The 26,773-nt window shown below is 40.6% G+C and overlaps 1 protein-coding gene and 1 long non-coding RNA gene across 7 annotated transcripts in view; one reads left to right on the top strand and one right to left on the bottom strand.

The window, feature by feature from the left end:
* MCM9 (minichromosome maintenance 9 homologous recombination repair factor) overlaps positions 1–25,547 on the top strand; it is a 109,777-nt gene extending 84,230 nt beyond the window's left edge. For 3 of the 6 annotated variants that reach the window (XM_003986512.6, XM_023254296.2, XM_023254297.2), the window contains 5 exons: positions 16,059–16,261; positions 16,876–17,079; positions 18,714–18,796; positions 19,278–19,423; positions 23,505–25,547. In XM_003986512.6, the coding sequence (XP_003986561.3) occupies positions 16,059–16,261; positions 16,876–17,079; positions 18,714–18,796; positions 19,278–19,423; positions 23,505–24,972 (2,104 nt within the window). In that variant the 3' untranslated portion in view covers positions 24,973–25,547. Of the gene's footprint in view, positions 1–16,058; positions 16,262–16,875; positions 17,080–18,713; positions 18,797–19,277; positions 19,424–20,324; positions 20,393–22,660; positions 22,823–23,504 lie in introns of those variants that run through there. The other 3 variants (XR_006598215.1, XR_006598214.1, XM_045057960.1) reach the window with 3 other exon arrangements.
* On the bottom strand, positions 20,254–21,512 carry LOC111560517. The gene is made up of 2 exons (XR_002742427.2): positions 21,053–21,512; positions 20,254–20,360 (listed from the first exon to the last, which is right to left on the bottom strand). It is a non-coding gene; the product is annotated as an uncharacterized LOC111560517 (long non-coding RNA).
* Positions 25,548–26,773: the final 1,226 nt, after the last annotated feature.

Raw genomic sequence — 26,773 nt, 5'->3', positions numbered from 1 at the left:
ATACATGTTGGAATGCAGAGTTTTTGGTTTTCATTTTAGGAAAGTAATACAGTGCATATGTCCTATATTATGAAAGCTACCAGCAGTGCCTGCGACAGCACCTGTAATCAAACATTTTAATCGTATTGCAGTGAAGCTATAAAACTTCACATTAAATGGAATAAAGACACATCAATTCAGGTCAGACTTTCCTGCCAAATTAACTATTAAGAATTTCATTAACAATTAACAACTCGCTTCTTCAGAACTTTTTGGATTTTGAAGTTGTGATAAATGAATATGGACTATTGTCACCATCATCACCTGGCTCCTGCATGTGTCCAGGGACTTTGATCAGTGAGCCAGAACATGATTGTGCTCCAGGATGAAACCTCGATTGCTGCAGGGTGGATGATAACTGTAAAGGCCTTTTAAAGCTATAATGAGAAAAGCTCACGTTACCTGAAGGGCACCTTAAGCTAGGCCTGCTAGGGTGCCCGGGATGGCAAAAGCTGCATCTTTTGATGACTGGAGCATAATTTGGAAAATGGGTGTTTGTTCAAAGTAGATCTAAAATAGCAGCTGTATTGTTTCATTTCCGCCTCAGCATCAGAAGTGTATTCACCTTCAAACTTGCTCTCCCATCATTGTGACTCAGATACTTTCTCTGACTGATTTGTGTATGTGTGTCTGTGGGTCTTTTAGACTTGTTCAGCTCTCCTTAGTGGTTGCCTTAATTTAATTCTCCCATGTAAATGCTCATACTGATGCTTAATGCTGTATGATTCATTTTCCTTCTTTAGTTGTTGTCTAAACTCTTTGTTTTGAAGGGGGAAAAAATCATCTTCGTGTGTGTGTGTGTGTGTGTGTGTGTGTGTGTAACTTGTGTGTGTGTGTGTGTGTGTGTGTGTGTGTGTATGTAACTTGTTAACAATAAAAATAGAAGTCCAGTTCAGTGAATCCTGCGGTCAGTCAGTAGAACAACAGAAGGCAGGCCTTGCATCACCTAGGGTTTCAGGAGGTTTCTTAATGAGGTAGGGGGGAAAAGAGGAAGGAGAAACCACCACTACCAACAACCACAAAATCGGAAAGGTCCACCCTGGATGACGTGCTGCATGTGGTTCCAACACTCAAAACATCGGTTCCAGTGGCACCATTGAGATTAGGCAGCATGGTAATTCCTTACCATGTGTTTATGCTTTCGTGTTTTTTGTTTTTCACTTTTCTAAATCCACACACTCCTCTTCTGGGGAAGCCAATGAGGCATTTATTTAATGCTCCTGTCACTATTTTCTGCTTCCAGCCTGGCTTTGGTGAGGGACACCAGCATGCTGCCTAGAACCCAGCCCTCAGCTGTGGAAGGATGGTTGCTGGCAGGCTGATAACGTGAGACACATGTCCTGCTTATTGACCGTGAGGACCTGGACCACCTCACCTTGGTTCACAAAGATTTCATTCTCCTTTAGCACATAGTAATTTTTGATGAATGAGGTCCCACTGCAGCATTTAAGGAGTCTCACTGTGTTTCTAAGACTTGATTGGTGTCCTGTGCCCGGGCTTGCTGGATGTCCGTGTTGGCGGCTTGCAGAATGATCTGCTCAGAAGTCTTCCTGTTCATGAGTGAAGAGTTGCTGGGGTCGTTGTCTGTGTTCTCCTCCAGGGCCAAGTAATTCATCTTCATGCTCCTTTTGAACATGAAGTTCAGGGTGAAGGACCCCTTCCTGAGTAGTTTGCTAAAGGTGACAGTTTGCTCAAAGAGGAGCACGTGCTTCTACTTGGTCTGGGATTGCATGCCTGCCTCTGGTTCAACCATGTAGAATGTGTCTTGCTGCAACAGTATCTTCAAAAGGCAGTCCTAGAGGGGCGCCTCAGTGGCTCAGTCAATTGAGTGTCCGACTCTTGATTTTGGCTCAGGTCATGATGCCCGGGTCGTGGGTTCAAGCGCCACATGTGGCTCTGCACTGAGCATGGAGACTGCTTGGGATTCTCTCTCTCTGCCTCTGCCCCTCTCCCCTGCTTGCGCACTCTCTCTTTCTAAAATAATAACTTTTTTAATTTTAAAAAGGCAGCCTGCATAATAGAAAATATTTGCCAACCATATGTTGGATAAGGGGTTAATATCCAAAATATATACAGGACTCATACAACAAAATCTGATGAACAAATGGGTAGAGAACTAAATGGACATTTTCCCGAAGAAGACATACAGATGGCCAACAGACACATGAAAAGATGCTCAACATCACTAATCATCAGGGAAATACAAATCAAAACCACAGTGAGATACCATCTCACATCTTTTAAAATGACCATCATCATGAAGACGAGATAACAAGTGCTGATAAAGATGTGGAAAAAAGGAAACCCTTGTGCACTGTTGATAGGAATGTATTATTGGTTCAGCCACTATGGAAAATAGCATGGAGGTTGCTCAAATAATTAAAAAAGAACTGCCATATGATTCAGGAATCCCATTTCTGGGTATACACCAGAGGAAATGAAAACAGGATATCGAGATATCCTGTACTCCCATGTTTACTGCAGCATTAGTCACAACAGCCAAGATATGGCAACAACCTACGTGCCTGTCAACAAATGAATTAATAAAGAAGATGTGGTATGTGTATATACAATGGAGTACATTCAGCCTGAGGAAGAAGAAAATCGGCCATTTATAACAAGGACGGACCTTGTGAGGACATTATGCTAAGTAAAATAAGTCAGACAGAAAGGCAAATGCTGTATGATATCACTTATATATAGCATCTAAAAGAGCCAAACTCAGGAGCGCCTGGGTGGCTCAGTCGATTAAGTGTCTGACTTTAGCTCAGGTCATGATCTCGCTGTTGCTAAGTTCGAGCTCCGCGTTGGGCTCTGTGCTGACAGCTCAGAGCCTGGAGCCTGTTCCGGATTCTGTGTTTGTCTGTCTGTCTCTGTCTCTGTCTCTGTCTCTGTCTCTCTCTCTCTCTCTCTCTCTCTCTCTCTCTCCCCCTCCCTTGCTCACATTCTGTCCCTCCCTCTAAAAAAATAAATAAACACTAAAAATTTTTTAAAGAGTCAAACTCTTATAAAAAGAGAGAGTAAAATAGTGGTTTCCAGGGCCTGGAGGTTGAGGGAGAAGGAAAAGATATTTTTTAAGGGTACAAACATGCAGCTAGTAGACTAGACCTGGAGATCTGATGATTGCATAGTGAATGTAGACAACAATATTATAATCAAACATGCTAAAAAACTAGATCTTAATCACTCCCACTATAAAAAAGAAATGGTAATTCCGTAACATGATACAAGTGTTAGTTTTCACTTCGATGGCAACCATGTTACCATATATATAAATGTATCCAATCAACATGTTATATACCATAGGTTTATACAATGTTACGTGTTAAATATAATTCAATTAAAAAAGGGTTAGTTTGGGGCGCCTAGGTGGCTTGGTCAGTTAAGCGTCCGACTTCAGCTCAGGTCATGATCTCATGGTCCGTGAGTTTGAGCCCCGCATCGGGCTCTGTGCTGACCGCTCAGAGCCTGGAGCCTGTTTCAGATTCTGTGTCTCCCTCTCTCTCTGCCCCTCCCCTGTTCATGCTCTGTCTCTCTCTGTCTCAAAAATAAATAAAGGTTAAAAAAAAATTAATTTGTAAAAAAAAAGGGGGGGGGGGGTTAGTTTACTCTTACATGTAAATCACACAGCGTAGTGTCCTGCACATGATGAGGTACTTAACTATAACAAGTAACGCAAGTATCTCTCTCTAGATAAATCTATTTTGTTCCTGAATTTGGATAGCAAGGAATGTATCAGAAAATTCATCTTAATATATTCAAGTTCCTAGGAACATATATCTTGATATATTCAAATTTCCTTACAGAAAGCAGGAGTTTAGGTAATAAGGGCTATCTGTATTTATCTAGTACTTATTAGGTGCCAGGTTCTATTCTAAATCTTGCACATGTAATAACCCATTTATTTCTCACAATAGTTGATAGCAGACCACAATTATTATAACCCCATTTTTACAAATGCAGAAACTGAGGAACAGAAAAAAAGAAGTTGCTTCTTTTGGTGACTGGAACATAATTTGCAGAATGGAAGTTTGCTTCAAGTAGATATAAAATAGCAGCCACTCCTGCTCTCCCATTACTACGACTCAGGTGCTTTCCTGTGACTGTTTGTGTGAATGTGTATTTGTGGGTCTTTCAGATTCGTGCAGCCCTCTGTAGAAGTAGTTCAGTTCTCCCTCTTGTGTCCATTTCAGATACCCTTAAAGGAGGGCCAATTAGATTGTCCCAAGTAGATTTATGCAACAGCAGCTCAGATGTCTCTGGCTGGTTTATGAGTGACTGCCCTTAGTCAGTTTCCAGTCTCTGGTCCAGTCCGCTGTTCCCACGTGGCAGTTTACAAAGAGGAGATTGTGGAGTTACCTGCTTGGTGGATGTTCCAGTGGTTGGCCTGCCCGGCACTATAACGAGGACGAAAGAATCACGTAAGCAATACAACAGTCGTCCGTGCTTGTGGATTTGTCCGTGCTGAGGAGCAATAGTTTAGACAGACAGAATAGCCTGATGAATCAATCTAAATAGCAGGTGGCTCTTGATGAGAAAAGTCTTGAGCTCAGTGGGTTTCAGAGAGATGAACAAAAAGGATGGCAGGGGTTTATCAAGACAGCACTGAGTCACTCCTGGTCAGGCTCTGCAGTAGTTTTTACGGTTTCTCCCCAGACCACATCTACCACCAATTCTGTGATATTTTTCTCCCTCCGTCTGGAGGAGTTGTCCTTTTACATTTAAAATATTTTTATTTTGACATACTATCACTTGTAGAACAGTGCAAGAATAGTACACGTTTGTTTTGCTCTTGGGATGGCTGTTCAGTGTGCCTTCAGGGCACAGTTTTTACAGATCATCTGCTTGGTAGTGGGAACAACAAAAACATCTTTACGTTCCACCATAGCTCGTGTTCATTTTTCATGGCACTTTCTCTGTGTGTCACTCTACTGTTCAAGAAAGAGTTGGGTCTGTCTCCAACAGTAGCTCATCAAATTTTTTGGGTAACAGTTTTCAGAATCCTAAGTTCATTCTGTCCCTAATTAGGAGGCTGTTAATCTTCCTAATGCAAAGTATACAGTTATTTGCCAAATCCAGAACTCTTGAGAAAATGTCTCCAGAGACATAAAGCGCATCAAGTTGTTAATCAGTAAGCAGATCAGAAGAGTTAAGTATGAAAAGGGAATACTTAATCATGTATTCTACCAAAGTAAAATAAAGATACTCTGAATTTTCCCCTTAAAACGCCTTACCTACTCCTCACTCCTCATTTCAAAGCCATCTTAATTTGGCCAGCGATACAAAGGCCGTCATCATCCAGACGTTCTGGGCTCTTTCTCTAAGAACACTTCAAGTTTTTCTTTAAGATGTTTAACACTTTACAGTGTCATTTTTAGGAATTCTTAATTGTGTGTTCTTTTGTTTTCTCTCTCATTTCAAGTGACTGAAGTCTGATTGCTTTGTGAAGGATTTTTTAATTTGAATTATAGCTTAAGGATATAGTATGAATCATTGAATCACAATATCTGGCTGGCCTCCAAGGCTGCAGGGAATTTCTCAGAGTTTGTGTGTGTGTTTTTAAATGTGTCACTCTGGGGGCACCTGGCTGGCTCTGTCGGTTAAGCATCCGACTTTGGCTCAGGTCATGATGTCACAGTTCATGAGTTCAAGCCCCGTGTCAGGCTCTGTGCTTACAGCTCAGAGCCCGGAGCCTGCTTTGGATTCTGTGTCTCCCTCTCTCTCTACCCTTCCCTCTGCTTGTGCTCTGTCTCTCTCTCAAAAATAAAATAAACGTTAAAAAAAAATAAGAACATGTCACTTTGTATACACTGCACAGAGTTAGAGTTCAAAGGCAGGGTATCAGTTGACTCTTAAGTAATAAAGGATACTTTTGCTATTTGCTGAGAAATAGCATTGTAGGAGAAAATTTGATGTTGCAATTATATATTTGGTGCTACTAAATTATACTCACAAGTCTAGGTAGGAAGCACAACCTAAATTTCAAAAACAAGCACGATGGGGGCACCTGGGTTGTTAGTCACTTGAGCGTCCGACTCTTAATTTTGGCTCAAGTCATGATCTTGTGGTTTATAAGTCTGAGCCCCACATTGGGCTCTGCACTGACAGTGTGGAGCCAGCTTGGGATTCTCTCTCTGCCCCTCTCCCACTTATGCTCTCGCTCTCTCAAAATAAATAAAAAATATTTTTAAAAATCTTTAAAGAAATAAAAAATAATTAAAAAGTAAAAACAAGCATGATGGCAATTTATCATTTTGCTCAATAAACCTGTCTTGAGCACTAAACAACGTCTTGCTGTCTGCTACTCACACCACAAAGATGAAAAGGCAAGGCATTTGTTCTCAAGATGCTCAGAACTTTTTTTTTTTTTATGTTTATTCATTTATTTTTGAGAGACAGAGACAGAGCACAAGCAGGGGGAGGGGCAGAGAGAGAGGGAAACACAGAAACGGAAGCAGGCTCCAGGCTCTGAGCTGTTAGCACAGAGCCCGACACTGGGCTCGAACTCACGAACCACGAGATCATGACCTGAGCTGAATGAAGTTGGATGCCTAACCGACTAAGCCACCCAGGCGTCCCAAGATACTCAGACTTTGCAGTGAGACAGACAAGTAGTCATTTATTGTCCATGTGATTCTCACAGCCATGGAAGAGCCACAGCAGCAGTCACTCGACTGATGTTCAGTTTTCTAGCCCACACCAGGCCTACCAGTCAGAATCTCAGTGGTGAGACCTGGGGATCTCTGTTATTACAACCAACCGTGGCCCTCATTGATGAGCCAGACTTAGGAACCACTGCTCCCAGGTAAGATTCTCTGCACACCAGACAACCTGTCTGTCCCTTCCTCCAGATCTTGTGAAGCTGCATCTCTGGTGACATCCTCCTCAGATTAGCCTCAGGTTAAGGCGAGGAGACAGGGAACAAATCCTTCTCCCCAACCCCACTGAGATGGCTCTGACTCCTGGGGGTGCTGAGGATGCTCTGGAACAGGATGAGACATATCCCTTACAGCCATCCAAGTATGCCACCAGGGTGTGAAAATGCAAGTTCATGCCATGCACTCTGAGAGTTTCTGTTCTTTCTAGATGTTCCGTATGGGCTGCCCTGGCTTGTGTCTTGTCTCTTGTTACCCTTCATTGAATCAATCTGCAGTAAAAGGTGATTTGTCAACTTTATCAGTCTTATTTTTTAATAGTTTTGTAATACATATTCATGGATTGTGAGAATATCATTAATATATTTTTGTTTCGTATAGTTTTGTGAGGCTTTTTACCCCACTTTTTGGGTGCTAAATAGTTGTTGTTTTTTTTAATTGGGGCCCTATTCTGAAAGTGTTAGATAATCTAGAAACAGATATGTGAGTATGACATCACAGGCAATTTTTTGGCCTGATTCTTTGCGTGAGGAAACCACTCAAACATTGGAGTAGTTTTTGCTATACCCAAAGGATCTAGAGCTCATTAGAGAGATTTGCCGGATATCACTCAGGGGAGGCTAACTGCTATAGCAAACAGTGGCTTAACACAATCTAAGGTTGTGTCTTGCTCATCAATGTGTGGAAGAGGAGTTGTTCTAGCCCATGAAATCATTCAAGGACCCCGGCCCCTTCCATCACAGAGCTCTTTAGCCTTTGGGACTGGTCCTCAAGTGTTCTCACTGGCATAATGTTCCCTAGTTTCATCCACGCTGTGGCATGTACCACCAATAGCTTTCTATTCATGGCCAAATAGTATTCCATTATATGAATATACCACAGTTTGTTTATCCATTTATCAATTGATAGAAATTTGGGCTTTCCACTTTTTGGTTATTATGAACAATGCTACTAAGCAGATTCACATACAAGTTTTTGTGTGGATATGTTTTCATTGCTCTTGGGTATGTAATAGGAGAGATCACTTAGTCATATGTTAACAGTATTTAACTTTTTAAGGAACCGTCAAACCTTTGCAATGCCACTGTATCATTGTACAGTCCCTCAAGCAGTGTAGGTGGGTTCCAATGTCTCTGTATCCTTGCCAATACTTGTAGTTGTCTGTGATGATAACAGTTCTAGTGTGTCTTTAGTATCTTGCCTGTGGTCTTGATTCGCATTTCCTTAATGACTGATGATACTGAGCATCTTTTCATGTGCTTATTGGTCATCTGTGTATCGTCATTGGAGCAACATCTATTCAAATCCTTTGCCCATTTTTTAACGATTTTGTGCCTTTTTATTGTTGAGTTTTAAGAGTTATTTTTGTTTTTTGGATAAAGTCCTTTCTCAGCTATATGATATGCAAATAATTTCATTCTGTGAGGTTTTTTTTCACTTCTTTGATGGCATTCCTTGAAGCACAAAGTTGTTAATTTTGATGAAGTCCATTTCATCTGTCTTTTTTTGCTTGTGCTTTTGGTGTCATGACCGCCACAGGTTGTTTTACAACCTGAAAGCAACGAAGGCTTTCTTTAGAGCGAGGTTATGTTTCTTTGGCAGCATGGATCTCCTGGAATCATAGGCCTCTCATCCCTTTGCTTCCAGTCAAATGCCTGTGCTGGTATCCAGAGTTCTTTTCTTCATGGATATCTCAAGTCTGGTATGCTGGGTTTTTGTTTTCTTTCCTTCTTTGCCTTTGTCTTAGTGTGGGCTGCTATAACAAAATACCATTTACTGGTGGCTTACACAGCAGACATTTATTTCTCACAGTTCTGGAAACTGGAAAGTTCAAGATCAAGGTGCTGACAGATTCAGTTCCTAGTGAGGACCCTCTTCTTGGCTTGTAAACAGCTGCCTTCTTGCTGTGTGCTCACAAGGTCTTTCCCTGGTGTGTGTGTGCGTGTTCAGGTATGTGTCTGTGGGAGAGAGAGAGAGAGAGAGAGAGAGCGAGCACGAGAGAGAGCATGAAGAGAGCTCCTCCTCTTCACACGAGGACATTAATTCCCTTATGGGAGCACTACCTTCATGAGCTCATCTTACCTAATTACCTCCTTAAGGCCCCAACTCATAATATTATCACGCTGCTGGTTAGGGCTTCAATATATGGATTTGGGGGAATCGCAAACATTCAGTCCATTGCAGTCTCCTTTTTTTTTTTTATTGTGGTAAATAAAAATCATAACATAAAACTTACCATCCTAATTATTTCTAAGTGTACAGTTCAGTGATGTTAAGTATATCCATATCACCTTGTTGTACAACTAATCTTCAGAACCCTTTTCATCTTGCAGAACTAGAACTCTGTACCCGTTAAACGACAACTCCCCATTTTTCCTTCTCCCCCATCCCCGGAAAGCACCATTTTACTTTCTGTGGCTATAAGTTTGACTGCTCTAGAAATCCCATATAAGTAGATTCATATCGCATTTATCTTTTGTGACTGACTTATTTCACTTAGTATAGTGTCCTCAAGGTTCATCCCTATTGTAGTAAGTAGCAGATTTCCTTTCTTTTCAAGATTGAATAATATCTCATTGTGTGTGTATATATAGGTATACGTACATCACTTTTGTTTATTTGTGCATCCATGTTCCCTGGGGTTGCTTCCACCTCTGGGCCATTGAGAACAGTATTACTGTGAGCATGAGTGTGGCTTCCATTCCTCTTTTATTCACCCTAATGTTGTCTGCCTTCAGGGCATCTAAACTGAAGGTTTCACCCTTAACCTGGGTCATTTTGTACACCTAGGAGAATTTACTGGGGCTCTGTTGTTCAAAGCCCTTTCTTGCTCTTACTCTCTGAGGTCTGGAAGCAGTTGTGTTTTCCAGCCTTTCAAAACTTCACATTTCTGAGCTGTGTATTCTCTTCATTACTCCTTGAAAACTCATCAGTTCTCTCCTGTGCTCATCTCTTTCCTGCAATATTTTGCCAAAGGAAGTTTTTCTTGCTTATGTCATAGTCTCATGTGGGTTGAGGGTGGGGTGCTCTGCTCCACACACTCATGCAGGGCCCAGGCTTCGTTCCTCAGGTGGCTCTCTGACTCTGGGCCTTATCCTGGTCTATGCTGGCAGAGGGAGAGGATGAGGAGGGTTGCATAGGGACGTAGGTGCCTGACCTGGAAATGGCATACGTTCCTCCACCCCCATTCCATTGACAAAACTTATTTACCACAGTTCTACTCACCCATAAAAGAGAATGGGAAACGTGGTCTGGCTCTGTGCCTGGGGCGAAGGGGAAACAAGGTTTGGTGAGCACATAGCAGCCAGTGCCACAGGTGAGAACTGAATTTATGGATATCAGCACATAGGTGGTGATTAAAGCCATGAGTGGAAATGGGGATCACCCCATAAAGGATGTAATGGGACTACTGGGAGAGCATTGCAAAATCAAGGGCACTATCTGGAGGGCCTGTAATAGTACAAATAATTTGTGTAACCTAACTTTAGAATAGAAAAGTTATCACTGTGTTTTTAGGAAAGTGAAAACGTGGATTAAAAATGGAAAAGTAGCTTTTTCAAAAACTGGAATGTTTTCACTCCTTGGGGTTAATGTAGAAAAAGCTCCACATATTAGCATGATTATTTTATGACTGTTGAAGCCTGTAAGTATAAAATGGCTCTGAATTTTAGAAATACTGAACTAAGTGAAGATTTTTTTTTGCCATGTATTTTGTGAATGTTTATTGAGCATTTAATATGTGACAGGCATGTGAGCATGGTAACAATAAGTCATAGCCCTTCAAGGAGATCAAATCAAGTAGGAAAAAGATAAGGTAAGTCAATGAATGTCTAAACCATTCAGGCAGATTCTTTAAGACCACACAGGATGGGGCGCCTGGGTGGCTCAATCCATTAAGCATCCGACTCTTGGTTTCGGCTCAGGTCATGATCTTGTGGTTCATGAGCTCAAGCCTCACGTTGGGCTCCATGCTGATAGCATGGAGCCTGCTTTGGATTCTCTGTCTCTCTCTCTTCCCTGCGTGCACACGTGCTCTCTTTCTCTCTGTCTCTCAAAAATAAATGAATAAACATAAACACACACACACACACACACACACACACACACACACACACACAGAAACATTTAAAGACCACACAGGAACTGTTTAAGATGTCACACTACAGTGGCAGTCTTCAGGTAAAAGAGCACTGGTTTTGGAGCTAAGCAGGTTTGGGTTTGAATGGGAGCTCAGCTCTGCCGCTCTCTGTCACCTTCAACTTCTATTTTCCTTATTTCTAAGTTGGTGATATGTTATCTTACCTGTTAAGTTTTTGTGAATATTAGGGACAGTGTATATACATAAAACCTAGCACAATGCTTGGTATTACAAATACGGTATTATTGTTATTGAAGAAAGTGGAGGTCATACTAGATTGGAAAAATGATTATTACCCTACACTAATCCATGAGCTCATTCATTCAGTAGATATTTAGTGAGCCATCACTATGCACAAAGTACTTAGGATTAGCCTGTGTGTGTGTGTGTGTGTGTGTGTGTTTTACCAAAACCTCATTTGGTTTTTAAGGCAGCAATGTTTGTGTCACAGATCTGCAACCACCAGTTGTGTATATAGCCTCCCCCTGTTTCAAATGACCAGAAACGACTCTTCTGTTTCTCATTGCTCACATTTTCACTAACTGTCCATCAGACAGCCTTTTTTCTTCACATGTAAATTGTCCTTAGCCCCCTTCCTTAAACTTATTTGTTCCCCCTCCCCACCCAGTTACCTCAGAAATAATTCACCCCCTTCTTTCTGTCTTTGCTTGTTCATTTCCCTTCTCACATCATGGGTAGTTTTAAGATTATGTACATTACAGATACGCAGGAGTCTCCACAGAAGTGTCTCCGTGCTGATGCTAATGCTGACAGGGATGCCATCATCCATGGCTCATGTATTGTCTGGCAGGCGCTGTGTAGAACCTCCCCCTCCTCCATCAGTTCTGTTGGAAACTAACTGAAGGCAGGAACCACTGTATACCTTCCTGAATTGTCATTATAGTCCTCTGCACACAGGAAATGTATTATAAATATTTGTAGATCAGAGAGAAGACGAACAGTCAGTTTTATCTCATATTGAAAATATTTTTTAAAAAATCACTTCAATGCAATTGTACTTTGTTTCATTGCCAGTATTTCAGTAATATTCCTTTTCTATGATAAATGCAAACAGCCTCACTTCAGTATGGATTGAATGTGCTTTGTGAGATTAGTTAGGAACAATTTACTACCTTTTTTTATTTTTTTTTTTGGCAAACTGGATTCCATGGCCTACACAACTGCCTTCACAAAGGCATTTTGGCACATAAATTATAAGATGTAGACTATTCAGAATTTTCCCCTTTCAATAATTTTTTTTAAAATATTTATTTTGAGAAAGAGCAAGTGAGCAGTGGAGGGGCAGAAAGGGAATCCCAAGCAGGCTGTGCACTGTCAGCACAGAGCCCGACGGAGGGCTTGAACTCACAAACTGCTACCTCCTGACCTGAACCAAAATCAAGAACGGGATGCTTAACCAACTGAGCCACCCAAGTGCTCCCCTTTCAGTAAAATTTCAAAGGGGATTTCGTTTTAAAGGGGGATTTAGTGCCTTGTCTGTGTTTCTCCTTAGTGAGTGTCTTCTTGTGCCATTTACTACAAATAAAGACTCTTAAACTTTTTCAGTCTCATGAGCTGGTCACTGGAGCCAACTGGAAATAGATTAGAGATTAACAAATGTAGCACATGTTTGCTGATGTCACAGGGCTGTGACTACTCAGAGGCAGATATGCCACTATAACTAAAAATGGTCATTGAATGGAGAGCATACAAATTTACAGAGAAAAAAAGAATCTATATTTGTTATTAATGAATATGCCATGCTATTTTGAGGACTTGCCCATCAATGATAAATTTAACAACAATATCTAAGTTATGTCATATCCACACACCCATGGCGCCACTGCTCTGTTCAGGACTTGTGTGCCTCTTCCTGGACCATGGCTCTGATCTTCTCCATGTGTCCTGTCCATCTAACCTCCTCAGTCTTCCCTTTACTGTTGCTCCTCAACATATATTTACTCCTTTTCATATATTTGTTGGCTATCTATATGTCTTCTTTGGAAAAATAAGTATTCAGATTCTCTGCCCATTTTTAAATTGGATTGTTTGGTATTTTGGGTGTTCATTTGTATAAGTTCTTTATATATTTTGGATATTAACCCCTGATCAGATTTATCATTTATAAATATCTTTTCCCATTCAGTAGGTTGTCTTTTTGTTTTGTTGATGATTTCCTTCACTGTGCAAAAGCTTTTTATTTTGATGTAGTCCCAATAGTTTATTTTTGTTTTCATCTCCCTGCTCTTAGGAGACTTATCTAGAAAATTATTGCTGTGGCTGATGTCAGAGAAGTTACTGCCTGTGTTCTCTTCTAGGATTCTTGTGATTTCAGGTCTCTTGTTTAGGTCTTTAATGCATTTTGCTTTTGTGCATAATACTAGAAAGTAGTCCGGTTTCATTCTTTTACATGTAGCTGTCCACTTTTCCCAGCACCGTTTATTGAAAAAGTGTTTTTTTTTTCCCCATTGTATATTCTTGCCTTCTTTGTCATAGATTAATTGACCATATAATCGTGGGTTTATTTCTGGAGTCTCTATTCTGTTCCACTGATCTATGTGTCTATTTTTGTGCCGGTACTATGTTGTTTTGATTACTACAGCTTTGTGTAGTATATCTTGAAATCTAGAATTGTGATACCTCCAGCTTGGTCTTCTTCCTCAAGATTGCTTTGACTATTTGGGGTCTTCTGTGATTACATATAAATTTTAGTATTATTCATTCTAGTTCTGTGAAAAATACTGTTGGTATTTTAATAGACATTGCATTGAATTTGTAGATTGCTTTGGGTAGTATGGACATTTTAACAATATTTGTTCTTCCATTCCATGAGCATGGAATATCTTTTCATTTGTTTGTGTCATCTTCAATTTTTTTTATAGTTTTCAGAATATAGGTCTTTTACCTCTTTGGTTAAGTTTATTCGCAGGTATTTTATTCTTTTTACTGCAACTGTAAATACTGTTGTTTTTAAAATTTCTCTTTCTGCAACTTCATTGCTAGTGTATGGAAAAGCCACAAGTTTCTTGGTACTAATTTTGTAGACTGCCACCTTACTGAATTTGTTTATTACTTCTAGTAGTTTTTTGGTGAATTATTTAGGATTTTCTGGACCTGAATAGACATTTTTTTAATATGAAATTTATTGTCAAATTAGTTTCCATACAACACCCAGTGCTCATCCCAACAGGTGCCCTCCTCAATGCCCATCACCCACCCTCCCCTCCCTCCCACCCCCCATCAACCCTCAGTTTACTGAATAGACATTTTTCCAAAGAAGATACACGGATGGCCAACAGACACATAAAAAGATGCTCAGCATCGCTAATCATCAGGGAAATGCAAATCAAAACCACAATGAGATATTACCTGTTAGAATGGCTAATATCAAAAAGACAAAAAACAACAACTGTTGGTGAGGATATGGAGAAAAAGGAACAGCTGTGCACTGTTGGTGGGAATGTAAATTGGTACAGCCACTATGGAAAACAGTATGGAGGTTCCTCAAAAAATTAACAATAGAAATACCATAAGGTCTAGTAATCCCACTGTTAGAAAACAAAAACACTAATTCAAAAAAATATATGTACCCCCGTGTTCATTGCAGCATTATTTACAATAGCCAAGACATGGAAGCAACCTAAGTGTCCACCAGTAGACATATGGATAAGAAAAATGTGTGTGTGTGTGTGTGTGTGTGTGCACATGTGCACGTGCGTGCGCATGCGCACAGATACACACACGCACAGACACACTGGAATATTACACAGTCATAAAGAAAGGATGAGATGATGCCATTTGAGACAACATGGATGGACCTCGAGGGTATTATGCTGAGTAAAATAAGTCAGACTGAGAAAGACAAACACCGTATGATTCTACTCATAAATTAAATCTAAAAAAATAAATTAAAAAAAGCAGAATCAGAACAATAAATATAGAGAACAAACTGATGGTTGCCAGAGGGGAGGGGAATGGGAGTTTGGAGAAAATACGTGAAAGGGAGAGGGAATAAGTTCAGTTTGGAATGAGTAAATCACAGTTCAGTTATGGAATGAGTAAGCTATGCAAATAAAAAGCAGAGCATAAGGAATACAGTCATTGATATTGTAGTAGTGATGTAATGGAACAGATGGTAGCTACACTTGTGATGAACATAGCATAATGTGTAAACTCGTCAAATCACTAAGTTATGCACCTGAAATTAATGTAACATTGTGTGTCACCTAAGCTCAGAACAAAGAGTAATGCTGATCAATCCTTATTTTTCCTAATTTCCTTTCCCTCCCTCTCTTCCCCTTCCTCCTTTCTCCTCTTTCCCTCCATCCCTCTCTCTGTGTCTCTGACCCTTGTTTCTTTCACTTCTAGAAAAATCAAAAGAAGTGAGCACACAAGAAGTTTTTGCTTAACCACTCAGCATTCTCCAAAGTCACCCTTACCCCTTACTTTCACTCCCTCACAAATATATATATATATATATATATATATATATATATATATATATATATATATAAAATCTCCACTTTAAAAGTCCAGATGTTGTGAAGGGCCCAGTTCAAAAGCTACTTTGCATTGTTTCTCTAATCATCTCTTCCAACCATAGAAATGGATACACATCATCTTTACTTCCCCTGGGAACTTTATCCTTCCAGAATGTATCATAGTCTGCCCTGTCTTACCATTATAGCTGGTAAATTACAAGCTCCTTAAGAATAGTATCTGTGTTTAATTTAATTTTGTACACCTCTTAGCACCTAGCAGAGGGATCTGCTCATAGTAGAGGCATAAGAAATATTTATTTAACAATAACTTCTTTCAGCATACGCTGCTTTAATATACTTCCTTTGAACTTGGCATTTGTGATACCTCCTTGTATCATTCCATATTCTCTTCCACACAGTTTCTCTAGATTTTCAAGGAACAAGATTTTCTTTTTATTAACAAGTTTAATTTTGCTATTTATTTGAATCTCAGCAGTCAGTGAATTGTACCCTCTCTTTTAATAGCCTCGTGTGCAAGCTGAACACAAGGACCACCATTCTGGCAGCAACTAACCCCAAAGGCCAGTATGACCCCCATGAGTCCGTGTCCGTGAACATTGCCCTTGGCAGCCCACTCTTAAGTCGATTTGATCTGATCCTGGTTTTGCTTGATACCAAGAATGAAGACTGGGATCGTATAATTTCCTCCTTTATCTTAGAAAACAAAGGTATGTGGAGATAAATTATTCACATTGGTGGAGAAAAAGTAGACATAACCAAATGAAATTCTCTTTGAAGAAAATTAAGTAAATACTCAAGGTACCTACCTAACCGGCAATAGAGAGATGCTTAGACCGAAGGCAGCAAGAGGAGCCATTTAGCGTGCCCAGAATAATGAGCAGAAAGAAGGAGGCCTGCTGATGATCTTATAGTTGGTAAATATGTTCTTTGTGATTAAAAGAGGGCAACCTTATGGTAAATAGTTACCACTCACCTCTTGCACGCAAAGAAAACTGGACTGAATTATGAAACAGAAATCTCTAAATGTGTGTTTCTCTTTAAGTTAAATTAGATTTATTCAAATACTGTGTATTACTATAGGACAGACCAGAATTATTCTGGATAATTTTAGCACCTGTAGGAAGTTTACCTTCATTAAGCTTAGATCCTAAGGCTGCTTGTTCTTGAACTATATGCCATGCAGAATCAGGTCTAGGTTTCAGTGGCCACAAACCTGAAGGTTATCTTTTTTAAAGATGAACACAAGAACGTTATCAAAACCCTTTAAGTGAGATGTTTGCCTGTTCTTAGAAATTGCTGACCTAGCAGCTGATATTTACAGGTTACCCAAGCAAATCAGAAAAGCTCTGGAGCATGGAAAAGATGAAAACCTATTTCTGCCTGATTCGAAATCTGCAGCCCACACTGTCTGACGTGGGTAATCAGGTTCTTCTCCGGTACTACCAGATGCAGAGGCAGAATGATTCCCGGAACGCTGCCCGGACCACCATCCGCCTGCTGGAAAGCTTGATCCGATTGGCAGAAGGTTTATTTCTTTCAACAAATAATACTTCTATTGGGTGCCCAATGCATGCAAGGCATGGAGCTTGGCACCATGATTCAAAGATGAATAAGAAGATTTTCTAAGGTGTTCATAGTTGCTTGAAAAGTAAAGGCTCTGAGCTATGAAACCTGCATTCTTCTGAGGACAGATTATGAGTATTGAGTAGAGTGTAGCATCATTAAGAGGACTCTTGGTGACATGATTCATGTCACCAAGTCTTATTTACTAACGTTTGTTTCTCAGTGGTGGTCTGTTAGCATTTTCGGTGGAATACTTGCTTGTTTAGAGTTGTTTCCAGTGAAGCATACCTGGTTTTTTCTCATTAATTGCCATTCACAGGCCACCACTAACATAACAGATGACCCCAACCCTAAGGCATGAGACTTACATGCATACATACAACTAACATGTATCTCAAGACTTTTTTTCTAGGGACACGTGGGTGGCTCAGTCGGTTAAACATCCAACTTCAGCTCAGGTCATGATCTCACAGTTCGTGAGTTCGAGCCAGTGTTGGGCTCTGTGCTGACAGCTCAGAGCCTGGAGCCTGCGTCAGATTCTGTGTCTCCCTCTCTCTCTGCCTCTCCCTCATTTCGCACTCTGTCTCTCTCAAAATAAATAAACAAACAAACATCAAGACTTTTTTTCTAATACTAGCTTTTATATTTAGCCCTTGTTAAAATAATTCTAAAAAAATTTCTGTGTGAACTGGCTGTATCATATGATGACAGAATATATACTTAATAAAAAGTTTTATAAAACAAATACACTTCACTGTGTCAAGGATTTATAGCTAATATTCAGACAAGTATCCCAAACGCAGGCTTGTGAGTTTGGTAGTTTTGAAAAGCTCACAGATAAAGAGAAGTGCCAGAGATGAGAAATGACTTTAATATTGTGTATTTCTATAATAGACTAGAAAATGAGGATTAATGGGGCACCTGGGTGCCTCAGTCAGTTAAGCGTCTGAGTCTTGGTTTCAGCTCAGGTCATGACCTCACGGTTTGTGGGATCGAGCCCCGCGTTGGGCTCTATGCTGACAACGCCTAGGATTCTCTCTCTCCCTGTCTCTCAGTCCCTCCCCCACTCACACACATGCACCTTCTCTCTCTTTCCCTCTCTGTCTGCAAAATAAGTAAATAAACATTTTTTTAAATGGAGATTAAAAGTTGTTGAATATTAGCTATATGCTTATATAACCCCTTTCTTTGTTGGAGCCCAGAGTACTTTCATGTAAATACCCAGAATTGACATGGGCTGTGAAAGATTAGGCCCATCATTAGAGAAACAACTTTAAAACTAATTGAAATTAGACTTCTGTGGGGTGCCTGGGTGGCTCATTTGGATAAGAGTCTGACTCTTGATTTTGGCTTAGGTCTTGATCTCAGGGTTGTGATTAAAGCCCCGCATAGGGCTCCAGGCTGGGTGTGGAGCCTACTGAAGGAAGGGAGGAAGGGAGAAAGGAAATAAATTAGACTTTTGTGCTTGTTTTAGTAAAATGAATTTGGTACTAGTAGCTCATTCATAAAATGTAATTTTTCAGGGGGTCAGGTAAAGTATTACATTTATCACGTCAGATGTGCATCAAAAAATTTCTGTCTTCGTAATTTTCTTAGCTCATGCTCGCCTGATGTTTCGTGACACTGTGACTCTGGAAGATGCTATTACAGCAGTGTCAGTAATGGAATCCTCGATGCAGGTAAGGGTATTTTGCACCTCATATTTGAACTCTATAAGCATGTAAAAAAAAAAAAAAGACAATTTATAGCATATCAGGAGTTGTAAAAGTGATCATAATCTAGATCTAATGATTTCAGGAAATATATCCAAAGGAAACCATTTAAAAGAAGGGGAAAACATGATCATGGAAGCATTCTTTGCGTCAGTAGCATTGCTTTTGCCAACTAGTGTGCAGCAGTGGGTGTCACTCTTTTTTCCTCAACACGTCTGAGGGGCACTCATGGTCCCACTAGTGACAGTGTGCTTCCTGGAGCAGTTCTTGCCACCAGGAACTGGAGGGAGAGAACTGTTGAAATTTTCAGAAGACCCAGTTGACTGACAGCCAAGATGGGAGTAGAGAGGGCCGATCTGGGATCAGTGGCCTCCAGCGTATGCTTCCTCTATGCAGGCTGACCGGTTGACTCTCTCTGGTATTTTCCATTTTCTCGATACCCCTTCAGGGAGGTGCACTGCTAGGAGGTGTGAATGCACTTCACACTTCCTTTCCTGAAAACCCTCTGCAGCAGTACCAGAGGCAGTGTGAACTCATTCTGGAAAAGCTGGAGCTGCACAACCTCTTGAGTGAAGAGCTAAGAAGACTTGAAAGGTGAGAAGAGAAATCCAAGAAAAGGCTTATAATGGAAAATCCTTGTTTGACACTTCGTGAAATGAAGGAAGTGGAAATTAAGTGGAAAATCTGTCTGTACTATCTGTAGGGGATTGTTTCAGTTGTCTGTTGCTATATAATCAACTACCCCAAAGCTTGGCGGCTTAAAGAAACAAAAACAAAACCACCACTACCACCATTTTATTGCTCACTTTTCTGAGAGTCGTAAATTCGTTTATCTCCACTCCACATAGTGTCGGCTGGGATCACTCATATACTTGAATTTAGCTGGGAGCTCAGGTGGAACTGGAACATCCAGAATGGTTTCCCTCTCATGTGTTGTGCCTTAGTGGAGGTGGCTTAAATGGCCAGGGGCTCTCTTTACCACAGGGGAGTCGGAATTCTGACATGGTAGCTTAATGCTCCAACAGAGCAAAAATGGAAGCCAGCAGGCCTCTTATGAGCTGGGCCAGAACTGATACAGCATCATTTCTGCCACATTTTATAAGTCAGAGCAAGACACAGGGTCAGCCCCCATGCAAGGTAGGGGAAAATAGACACCACCTCTTGATGGGAGGAGTGACATAGACATACAGGAATGGGGGAATTGATGGCTGCCATCTTTGGAGACAGCCTTCTGTAGCTACATTTCCTTGGCTTGCTGGTTTGGTGAGCCTCATGGAGAACGCTGGCAGGTTCTTTACTATATATGGTAAACTGTGTATTAATTTACTGAATTTATACCACCGGTTCCCAATTACATGAGAAGCACCAAGGTTGGCTACTCACAGTTCACACCCAAGACATGCAGTTTCCATGGAATCAAGAAGCCTTGGTAAATGGGATTTATTCTGTTCACTACCACTACTTCATCCTCTTCTCTTTCTTTGGGTCAATATAGGTAGAGCGGTGCCATTTAGAAAGGTGGCTGGGAATGCTGTTAAGAAAGAGGAAGCTGAACTCCAGGAGGTCAGTCTACCCCAGGCTAGACCCAGCCACAAAATATTATCATAATTTGGCTTTATCATTTTTCCTTGCCAGGAAAGGACCATGTGCAAGGGAGTTTACATGAAGAATCATAGTGTTTATTAATATTTTAATTTTATTCTTAATGGTTTTAAAGCTCTTTTCCAAGCATAATAAATGTTTGATCTTTATGTAACCCTGGTGAAAGAAAATCAGGTAGAAGACTGAGGCCCAGATTGCTTTCGAGCCAGCTGAATAGGATGTTTTGAAAGTTTGAGAAGTGGAGATAACTAGTAGTGACCTTTACCTGTGAAAGGCCCTCCTGGTCCATTAGCAACAGCTCTGACCCTCCCTTCAGCATCATCATTTTCCTTGCCTACATGTGCAGATTCATGACCTTTAAAATTTCACATATTTAACAGACAAAAAGTCTCCAGTGAGAATGATGTATTTTGTTAAAGAGGGAAACCTGTTTCTCCTCCAACAGGGTAACAACTCAAGAATGACAAAAGCAATGTTTCAAAACTCAGCTTTGTAATGATTTGTTAAAATTTGGGAAGCAACATGTCATGTGCATTACCTAGAGAATTTTTGCCCAGACTTCAATGTTTGCATGCTCCCTGCATACATGAGCTTCTAAAAAGCTAGACTTTGAGGGTGTACCTGTGACACATGAGTGAGCGATGGCAGAGGTATCCATTTGGGTATCTTGATGATCAGCGTGAGTGGCTCAATAATTGCCCTGAGTCTGGCAGCTGGCGTTGACCTCAAAGCTGGAAGCTGGTGAAAGGAGTTCCCGTGGAAGCAGAGCGGCTGCTGAAGGAGAATTTAGAGACTGAGATAGATTGTTGACCGAACAAGTATAACCTTGAGAATTATTTCCCTGGCTTTTCTCCTTTCACTCACTGCCTTCATGTAGTAGCATTCTCTCTCAAATTCATAAAACCCCAGCACAGCCTTCCTGGGGGAAGTTTGGGGACTGGCTTTGTGTTGCTAATACCTGGTGCCCCTTGTATAAAATCAACCCCCTTTTCTCTTGGTCTGGTTTTTTAATGATCCAGAGCCTAGTGTTAAGATGAAAGATACTCCTTTGGTTCTTTTATGGTTTGATGTAGCTGATCCTTTTTAGACCTGCCCTGGGCCCGGCTTGGCTTTTGGAAAGGCTGCTCATTTTGACTGAGCAGAAACTGGACATTTGGACTACCAAAAGCTGTCATGCTGGATTCAGGAAGGAAAGGAATTTGAAGCTCAGAATCAGTGTTATGTGATAGAAAAACAGTGGTTGAACTTACCAAATTCAAAATGACCCTCCTGGAGGGAAAGAAGAAGAAGGGTAGGTAATGATCTAAAAAAAATAGGATTCTGCCTTAAAATATCCTTTTCTTCTGATAACATCTTTGTAATGCAGGGGCATGTCCCAGTGTTGATCCTCAAAGTAACAAAACCAGGTTGCCCTGCAGATGACAGTGCATGACCTCCAAGGCACGTCTAAGGCTAATTTTGTCAAGCGAGAAAAGCGTAGCATATAGGTTTATCCCCTCAGGAAAGACTTGTCTATTCCTTAAAGTGGTCATATATGACTCATCAAACTATTGTACCTTTATCACACTTTTCTTCTGGAAAATGCTTACCAGTGACAGCCAGCCTCAAATGGTGGTCATTCTATTCATATGAAAACAGAATGCAAAGAGATTGTCTTTTAGGAAGGTATAGTAAAACTGGAAACATTTTATGTAGGGGAGAATTTAATTCCCAAAGTCAGAATAAGACTAAAATGGTAGGGCTAAATTATTCTATGCCTTAAATTCACTGTCTTTTAGAACATTTTTTATGGAGCTTTAACAATTATGAATATCTCTGACCCCAATTTGATGTATATTTGATAGAAGTAATTTTGCAAGCTATTTTGGGTTTTTTTTGTTTGGCTGTGACTGTGGTGAATATGGATTTTGCTGTATTGATGTGTCCAAATCTATAGTGAGTGAATATAACCCAGTATTTTTATCATAATTTTTTGTGGGTTTTTTTTTCCTGATCATAAGAGGTAATACATGTTCTTAATAGAGTATTTTGAAAAGTAACAGTAATAAATTAAAAAGATAAAAATCACATATAATCTTATTTCCCAGAGAGGCCTACCATTAACATTTTAATGTATTTAAATATATTTAAATCTAAAATTCATTTAAATGTAATGTATTTTCTTCTATACCTTTTTCTGTGATTACACATGATTTTTAGAATAACTTACTCGTCTGCTCTTTGGCTTAGTTCTTTTCATATTTAACACACGGAAGTGGGATCACGTTGCCCCTTATACTGCGAAGCTGTTCCTTTTGAGAAACTGTCATCTCTGTTGGAAGTTGATCCTTTGGCATTATTTCCATTTCGGGCATGCCCAAGATTGAAAATGACTATCACTGGTCAGATCCTTCATTCTGGAAGGTCAGTAGGTTTCACCTCTGTGTCAGCTGGATAGAGAGTAGCTGCCCAGAACATGTGTTGAAATGGCTACACTTTGCAGGAAAGATGTCACACTTGCTTGGGGGAGGTGTGCCATGAACGTGATGCCACAGGGCCAGCGGGATCACAGTCTCTACTCCCAAGGAAGGTGACTTTTAGGTGCGCTAAAATTCAGTACTCAGGTGAAGAGACGTGAGGAGATCATAATCTCTGGGCTTCCACTCTGTTTCTGACCTGCAGACTGCCTACGAAAGAACCACCCGATCAGCAGCTGTCCACTGTGCAGATAGTTAGAAGCCTGTGTTGTAGTGGAACATGTAACAGGAGAGATAAGAATAAGCATTTTACACTGACCTTCAAACAATCTTAAATGAATTAAATGGACTTTCAGAGAGATCTAAAGATGTAGACAAACCTGTTACTTCCTTTCCTTTATTTCATTTCAGTTTTAAAATGATGATCAAAGCACTTAAATTCTATACTGCTGAGAAAGGATAATTTCCTCCTGCTGCTCTAAGAGACTGTATTTGGTATTAACTTGGAATTATGTTGGACTGAAGCCTTTAGATGGCATCTCAGAGACTAAAGAAATGGAAAGGTTAAAAATTCTCTTCTCTTCAATACATGTTTTCCTTATTTATCTCTGCCACAGGTTACAGAATCAGAGTGCGTACCAATCCCAGCCCCAGGCAGTGGAGGCAGAGACTAACCCAGGATCCTTGAAAAATGATCCAGGAGAAGAATGCAAGTCCAGAATCTGGTCAGCACGGCAGGAAGTGAACTGTAGTACACTGACGTCCTCTGCTGGAGGCAGTCCTGAGGGAAGCCCACTTCCCAGTTCCCTCTCCCCCCTGGGGCCTAATACATCAACAAATAGAAAACATTTACCTGAGCACAAATACAGCAAAGATGAGAGTTTGGACTGGTTTGACTGCATAGCAGCTCATCAGATTGAGCCCAAAAACACTGTTCCTGTGTCTCCCAAAACAACTGGGGGGAAAATGGCTTTGAAAATCTTCCGGAACAAATCTCAGGGTAAGGAAAGGAATGAGCCAGGCCAAAGGAGCAAATTGGAAACTGGACAGCTTCTAGCACCAGGAGAGGCAGAAGCTCCATCAAGGCCAGATAATGTGGAAGGTAAAGAGGCAAAAAAGGCAGCAATGGTTTCTGAAATGGCAGTGCCTGCCGGTGAGCCAGACTCGGTACTGATGCATCACGTCTCCAGGAAACTGCACACACTGCACAAGGCGAGGGCCCAGGAGCTGTACAGGAATCCCTCCAGGGCGCCTTCACGGCCCACAGGCTCGCCTCATCCTCGCTCTGGTCCTGTACACAGCCCACAGGGAGCGTGGGAAACTCCCAAAAGAACGAGACAGAAATCCCTTGCTCAGAGGGAAGAGCCTGAACTTGAATATGCCGAGAGTCCAGGTCCCCCGTTGGCCAAACTAGCAAAATTTACTTTCAAACCAAAGTCGAAACTGATCCATTCCCCTGAAGACCACAGTCATGTGTCTCTGGGCACAACTGAAGTAGCCGTCCCAGGTCCTGAAACTCCCCACGTTGCAAGCAGAGACTCAACCTTGCCTGTGAAGGGTCCCCAAAAGTTGGCCTCTCCCTCAGGAAGCAGGAACTCAAACCAGCCACAGAGTGAGGCAAAGCAGGTGTCCCGGAAGCCACCGGAGGAAGACACGTCAAGAGAGGAGAGCAAACATGTCCCTGAAAGGAGAACCATCCAGCCTGAAGTAGAGCTTGGGAACAAGACTGAGCATTCTCATCTTACTTGTCAAAGAGACAGAAAGGAAGAGGTCTCAAGCAGTAACAAAAGCAGCAAGGTTCACTCCTGCACATTAGCCAAATTGGCAAACTTCTCCTTTACTTGCCCCTCTGCATCCAAACCGGAATCCCTTCCTCCTCCTGAAAGTGTCAACCAGGGAGAGAGAGGCCCAAGCCCTCCTCCCAGGACTGCAGCTCCAGTGCCCGGCAAGAAGAGGAGAACTTTCCAGCTAGACGGGTCCACTGAGAGATTGGCTCTTTCCAAAAAATCTCTCTTTACTTTATCAGAACTAGATGACGAAGCATTGGATTTTGATTGGGATGAAGAAATGAGAAAAAAACCATAATCATGAAAAGCTTTCAGGTCAAATTTCAGCCTCCCCAGCTCAACACAGCACCTTTGGGATATTGACGTGGTATTTATATGTGAACAAAAACTCTTGGCCATAATGAGTTCCATTTAGAATACCAGCACCCCCGACAGGCTTTATAATTTCAGCTTTACCTTCATGACTTGAAAAGTCATATAATCAGTGTCTGGCAGAGTCGGGCAGTGTCATACCAGCACTTGAATTAATCGAAATTGTGCTTAATTTTGCAAATGTAATACTTGTATTCCCAAAGATGTTTCTGTTTGTTTTGGGTTGGTTTTTTGTTGGTTTTGTTCTGCTGTTTTTGTTTTGTTTTGTTTTGTTTTGTTTTGTTTTGTTTTGTTTTGTTTTGTTTTGTTTTGTTTTGTTTTAATGGGGGTTGGGTCTTCGGGAGATCATTTCTTTCATTTACTTAGGAACAAATGCCAGGAAGGTAGCCCTCATAAAGTTAACAGGTTAGGTGAAGAATATTCTTTTTTTTTTCCTTCACCCAAGATGTGCTGAGTGTGATGAATATTGTAATTTTCCAAAATGATGTGATTTTTCTAATATTTTTGTGTTTATTCTCGTGTGTCAAATGAGATGTGCTAATGCTTTTCCTTCTTTAGGAGGCATCCTTACAGTTCCATGGTATTCTTAAAGATCTGGCAACTGGTCAAACAGCAGCTTTCTGAAGTATTGACCTTTTGAGTTTTCCCTGTTGTCTTGAGCTAACATTTTGTGCTTCAGATTCTTTGTATCATTGGCTGGGGCGGGGGGGGGGGGGGGGGGGGCTACCTTCAACACAACTTAAATCCTGTGGTTAGGAGAGCGTGTAGTAATCTCAATCATGTATCGTGGCATCTACCCAAGTGGTTAATATGGAAATATGATTCCTACTAAGTTATGATTCATTTGTCTTTAAAACCAAGCAAATGATGGCTGTGTTTGGTAGGAATAGACATCTCAAACTTTGTCTTTCTTAAGTCCTTTTAAAATCACTTTTTCCTTTGGATTCTAGCAGGAGCTGTTAGGATTTCTTAATTACAGACTTTATCTTCTGAATTATGAATTTTTAAAACAATAATTAATAGAGGCTTCCATTGTCTGAGGGGCTTTTAGATGTGAAGAGTACCCAAAACTACCTGTACTTTGTTTAATGATTGTTTCATTAAGTTCATACCAAAATATTAAGGAACCTCAAATTTTCTTGAGCATTTAAACATTAATTCCAAAATTGGCTAATTACGTTTTCTGAAAAATGTTAAACTGTGAGTACAAATTGATGAGTCTTTTGAAATAACACCTTAAACAGCTGGCGAGGATTGTAAAATGTACTATTGCACATTCACCTCAACTTATTCTGAATCATTAAGACTATAGTTTAGGTAATTTCTTCTTCCTTCTGTACTTACTTAATAACTTCCCAGTGTAGTATGATTCTTAATGTGATCTGTCCCTAATGTCTCAGTATTAGTACTTTCCTGAGTTTCAATAGTCTGACTAGAAATGAGGGAAAGAGAGAGGATCCGGGTTATCGACAGGTTGAATCTTGGTCTAGACACAGTCTAGTCTGATTGTGTAGACTGGGACAATTGAAACTGAGTCACCATGCCGAGCTGTTGTTTTTGGTTTGGTTTTTGTTTTTGTGGTAAACTTTTAAGTCCTCCTCTTATAAATGTCTTTGAAACTTGGTATCTCTTGCAGTAACGATGTATTAAATAAAGCTTTGAATGGCTGGCAGTACGTAACCTGTTGGCTTTGTCACTAGGGTATTTTGATATGTTCTGTTTTCATT

This window comes from Felis catus, chromosome B2, assembly GCF_018350175.1.
Source record: "Felis catus isolate Fca126 chromosome B2, F.catus_Fca126_mat1.0, whole genome shotgun sequence".
Classification (NCBI taxonomy): domain Eukaryota; kingdom Metazoa; phylum Chordata; class Mammalia; order Carnivora; family Felidae; genus Felis; species Felis catus.
The sequence above is the reverse complement of the archived record's forward strand: the minus strand, read 5'-3'. Positions and strand labels throughout refer to the sequence as shown.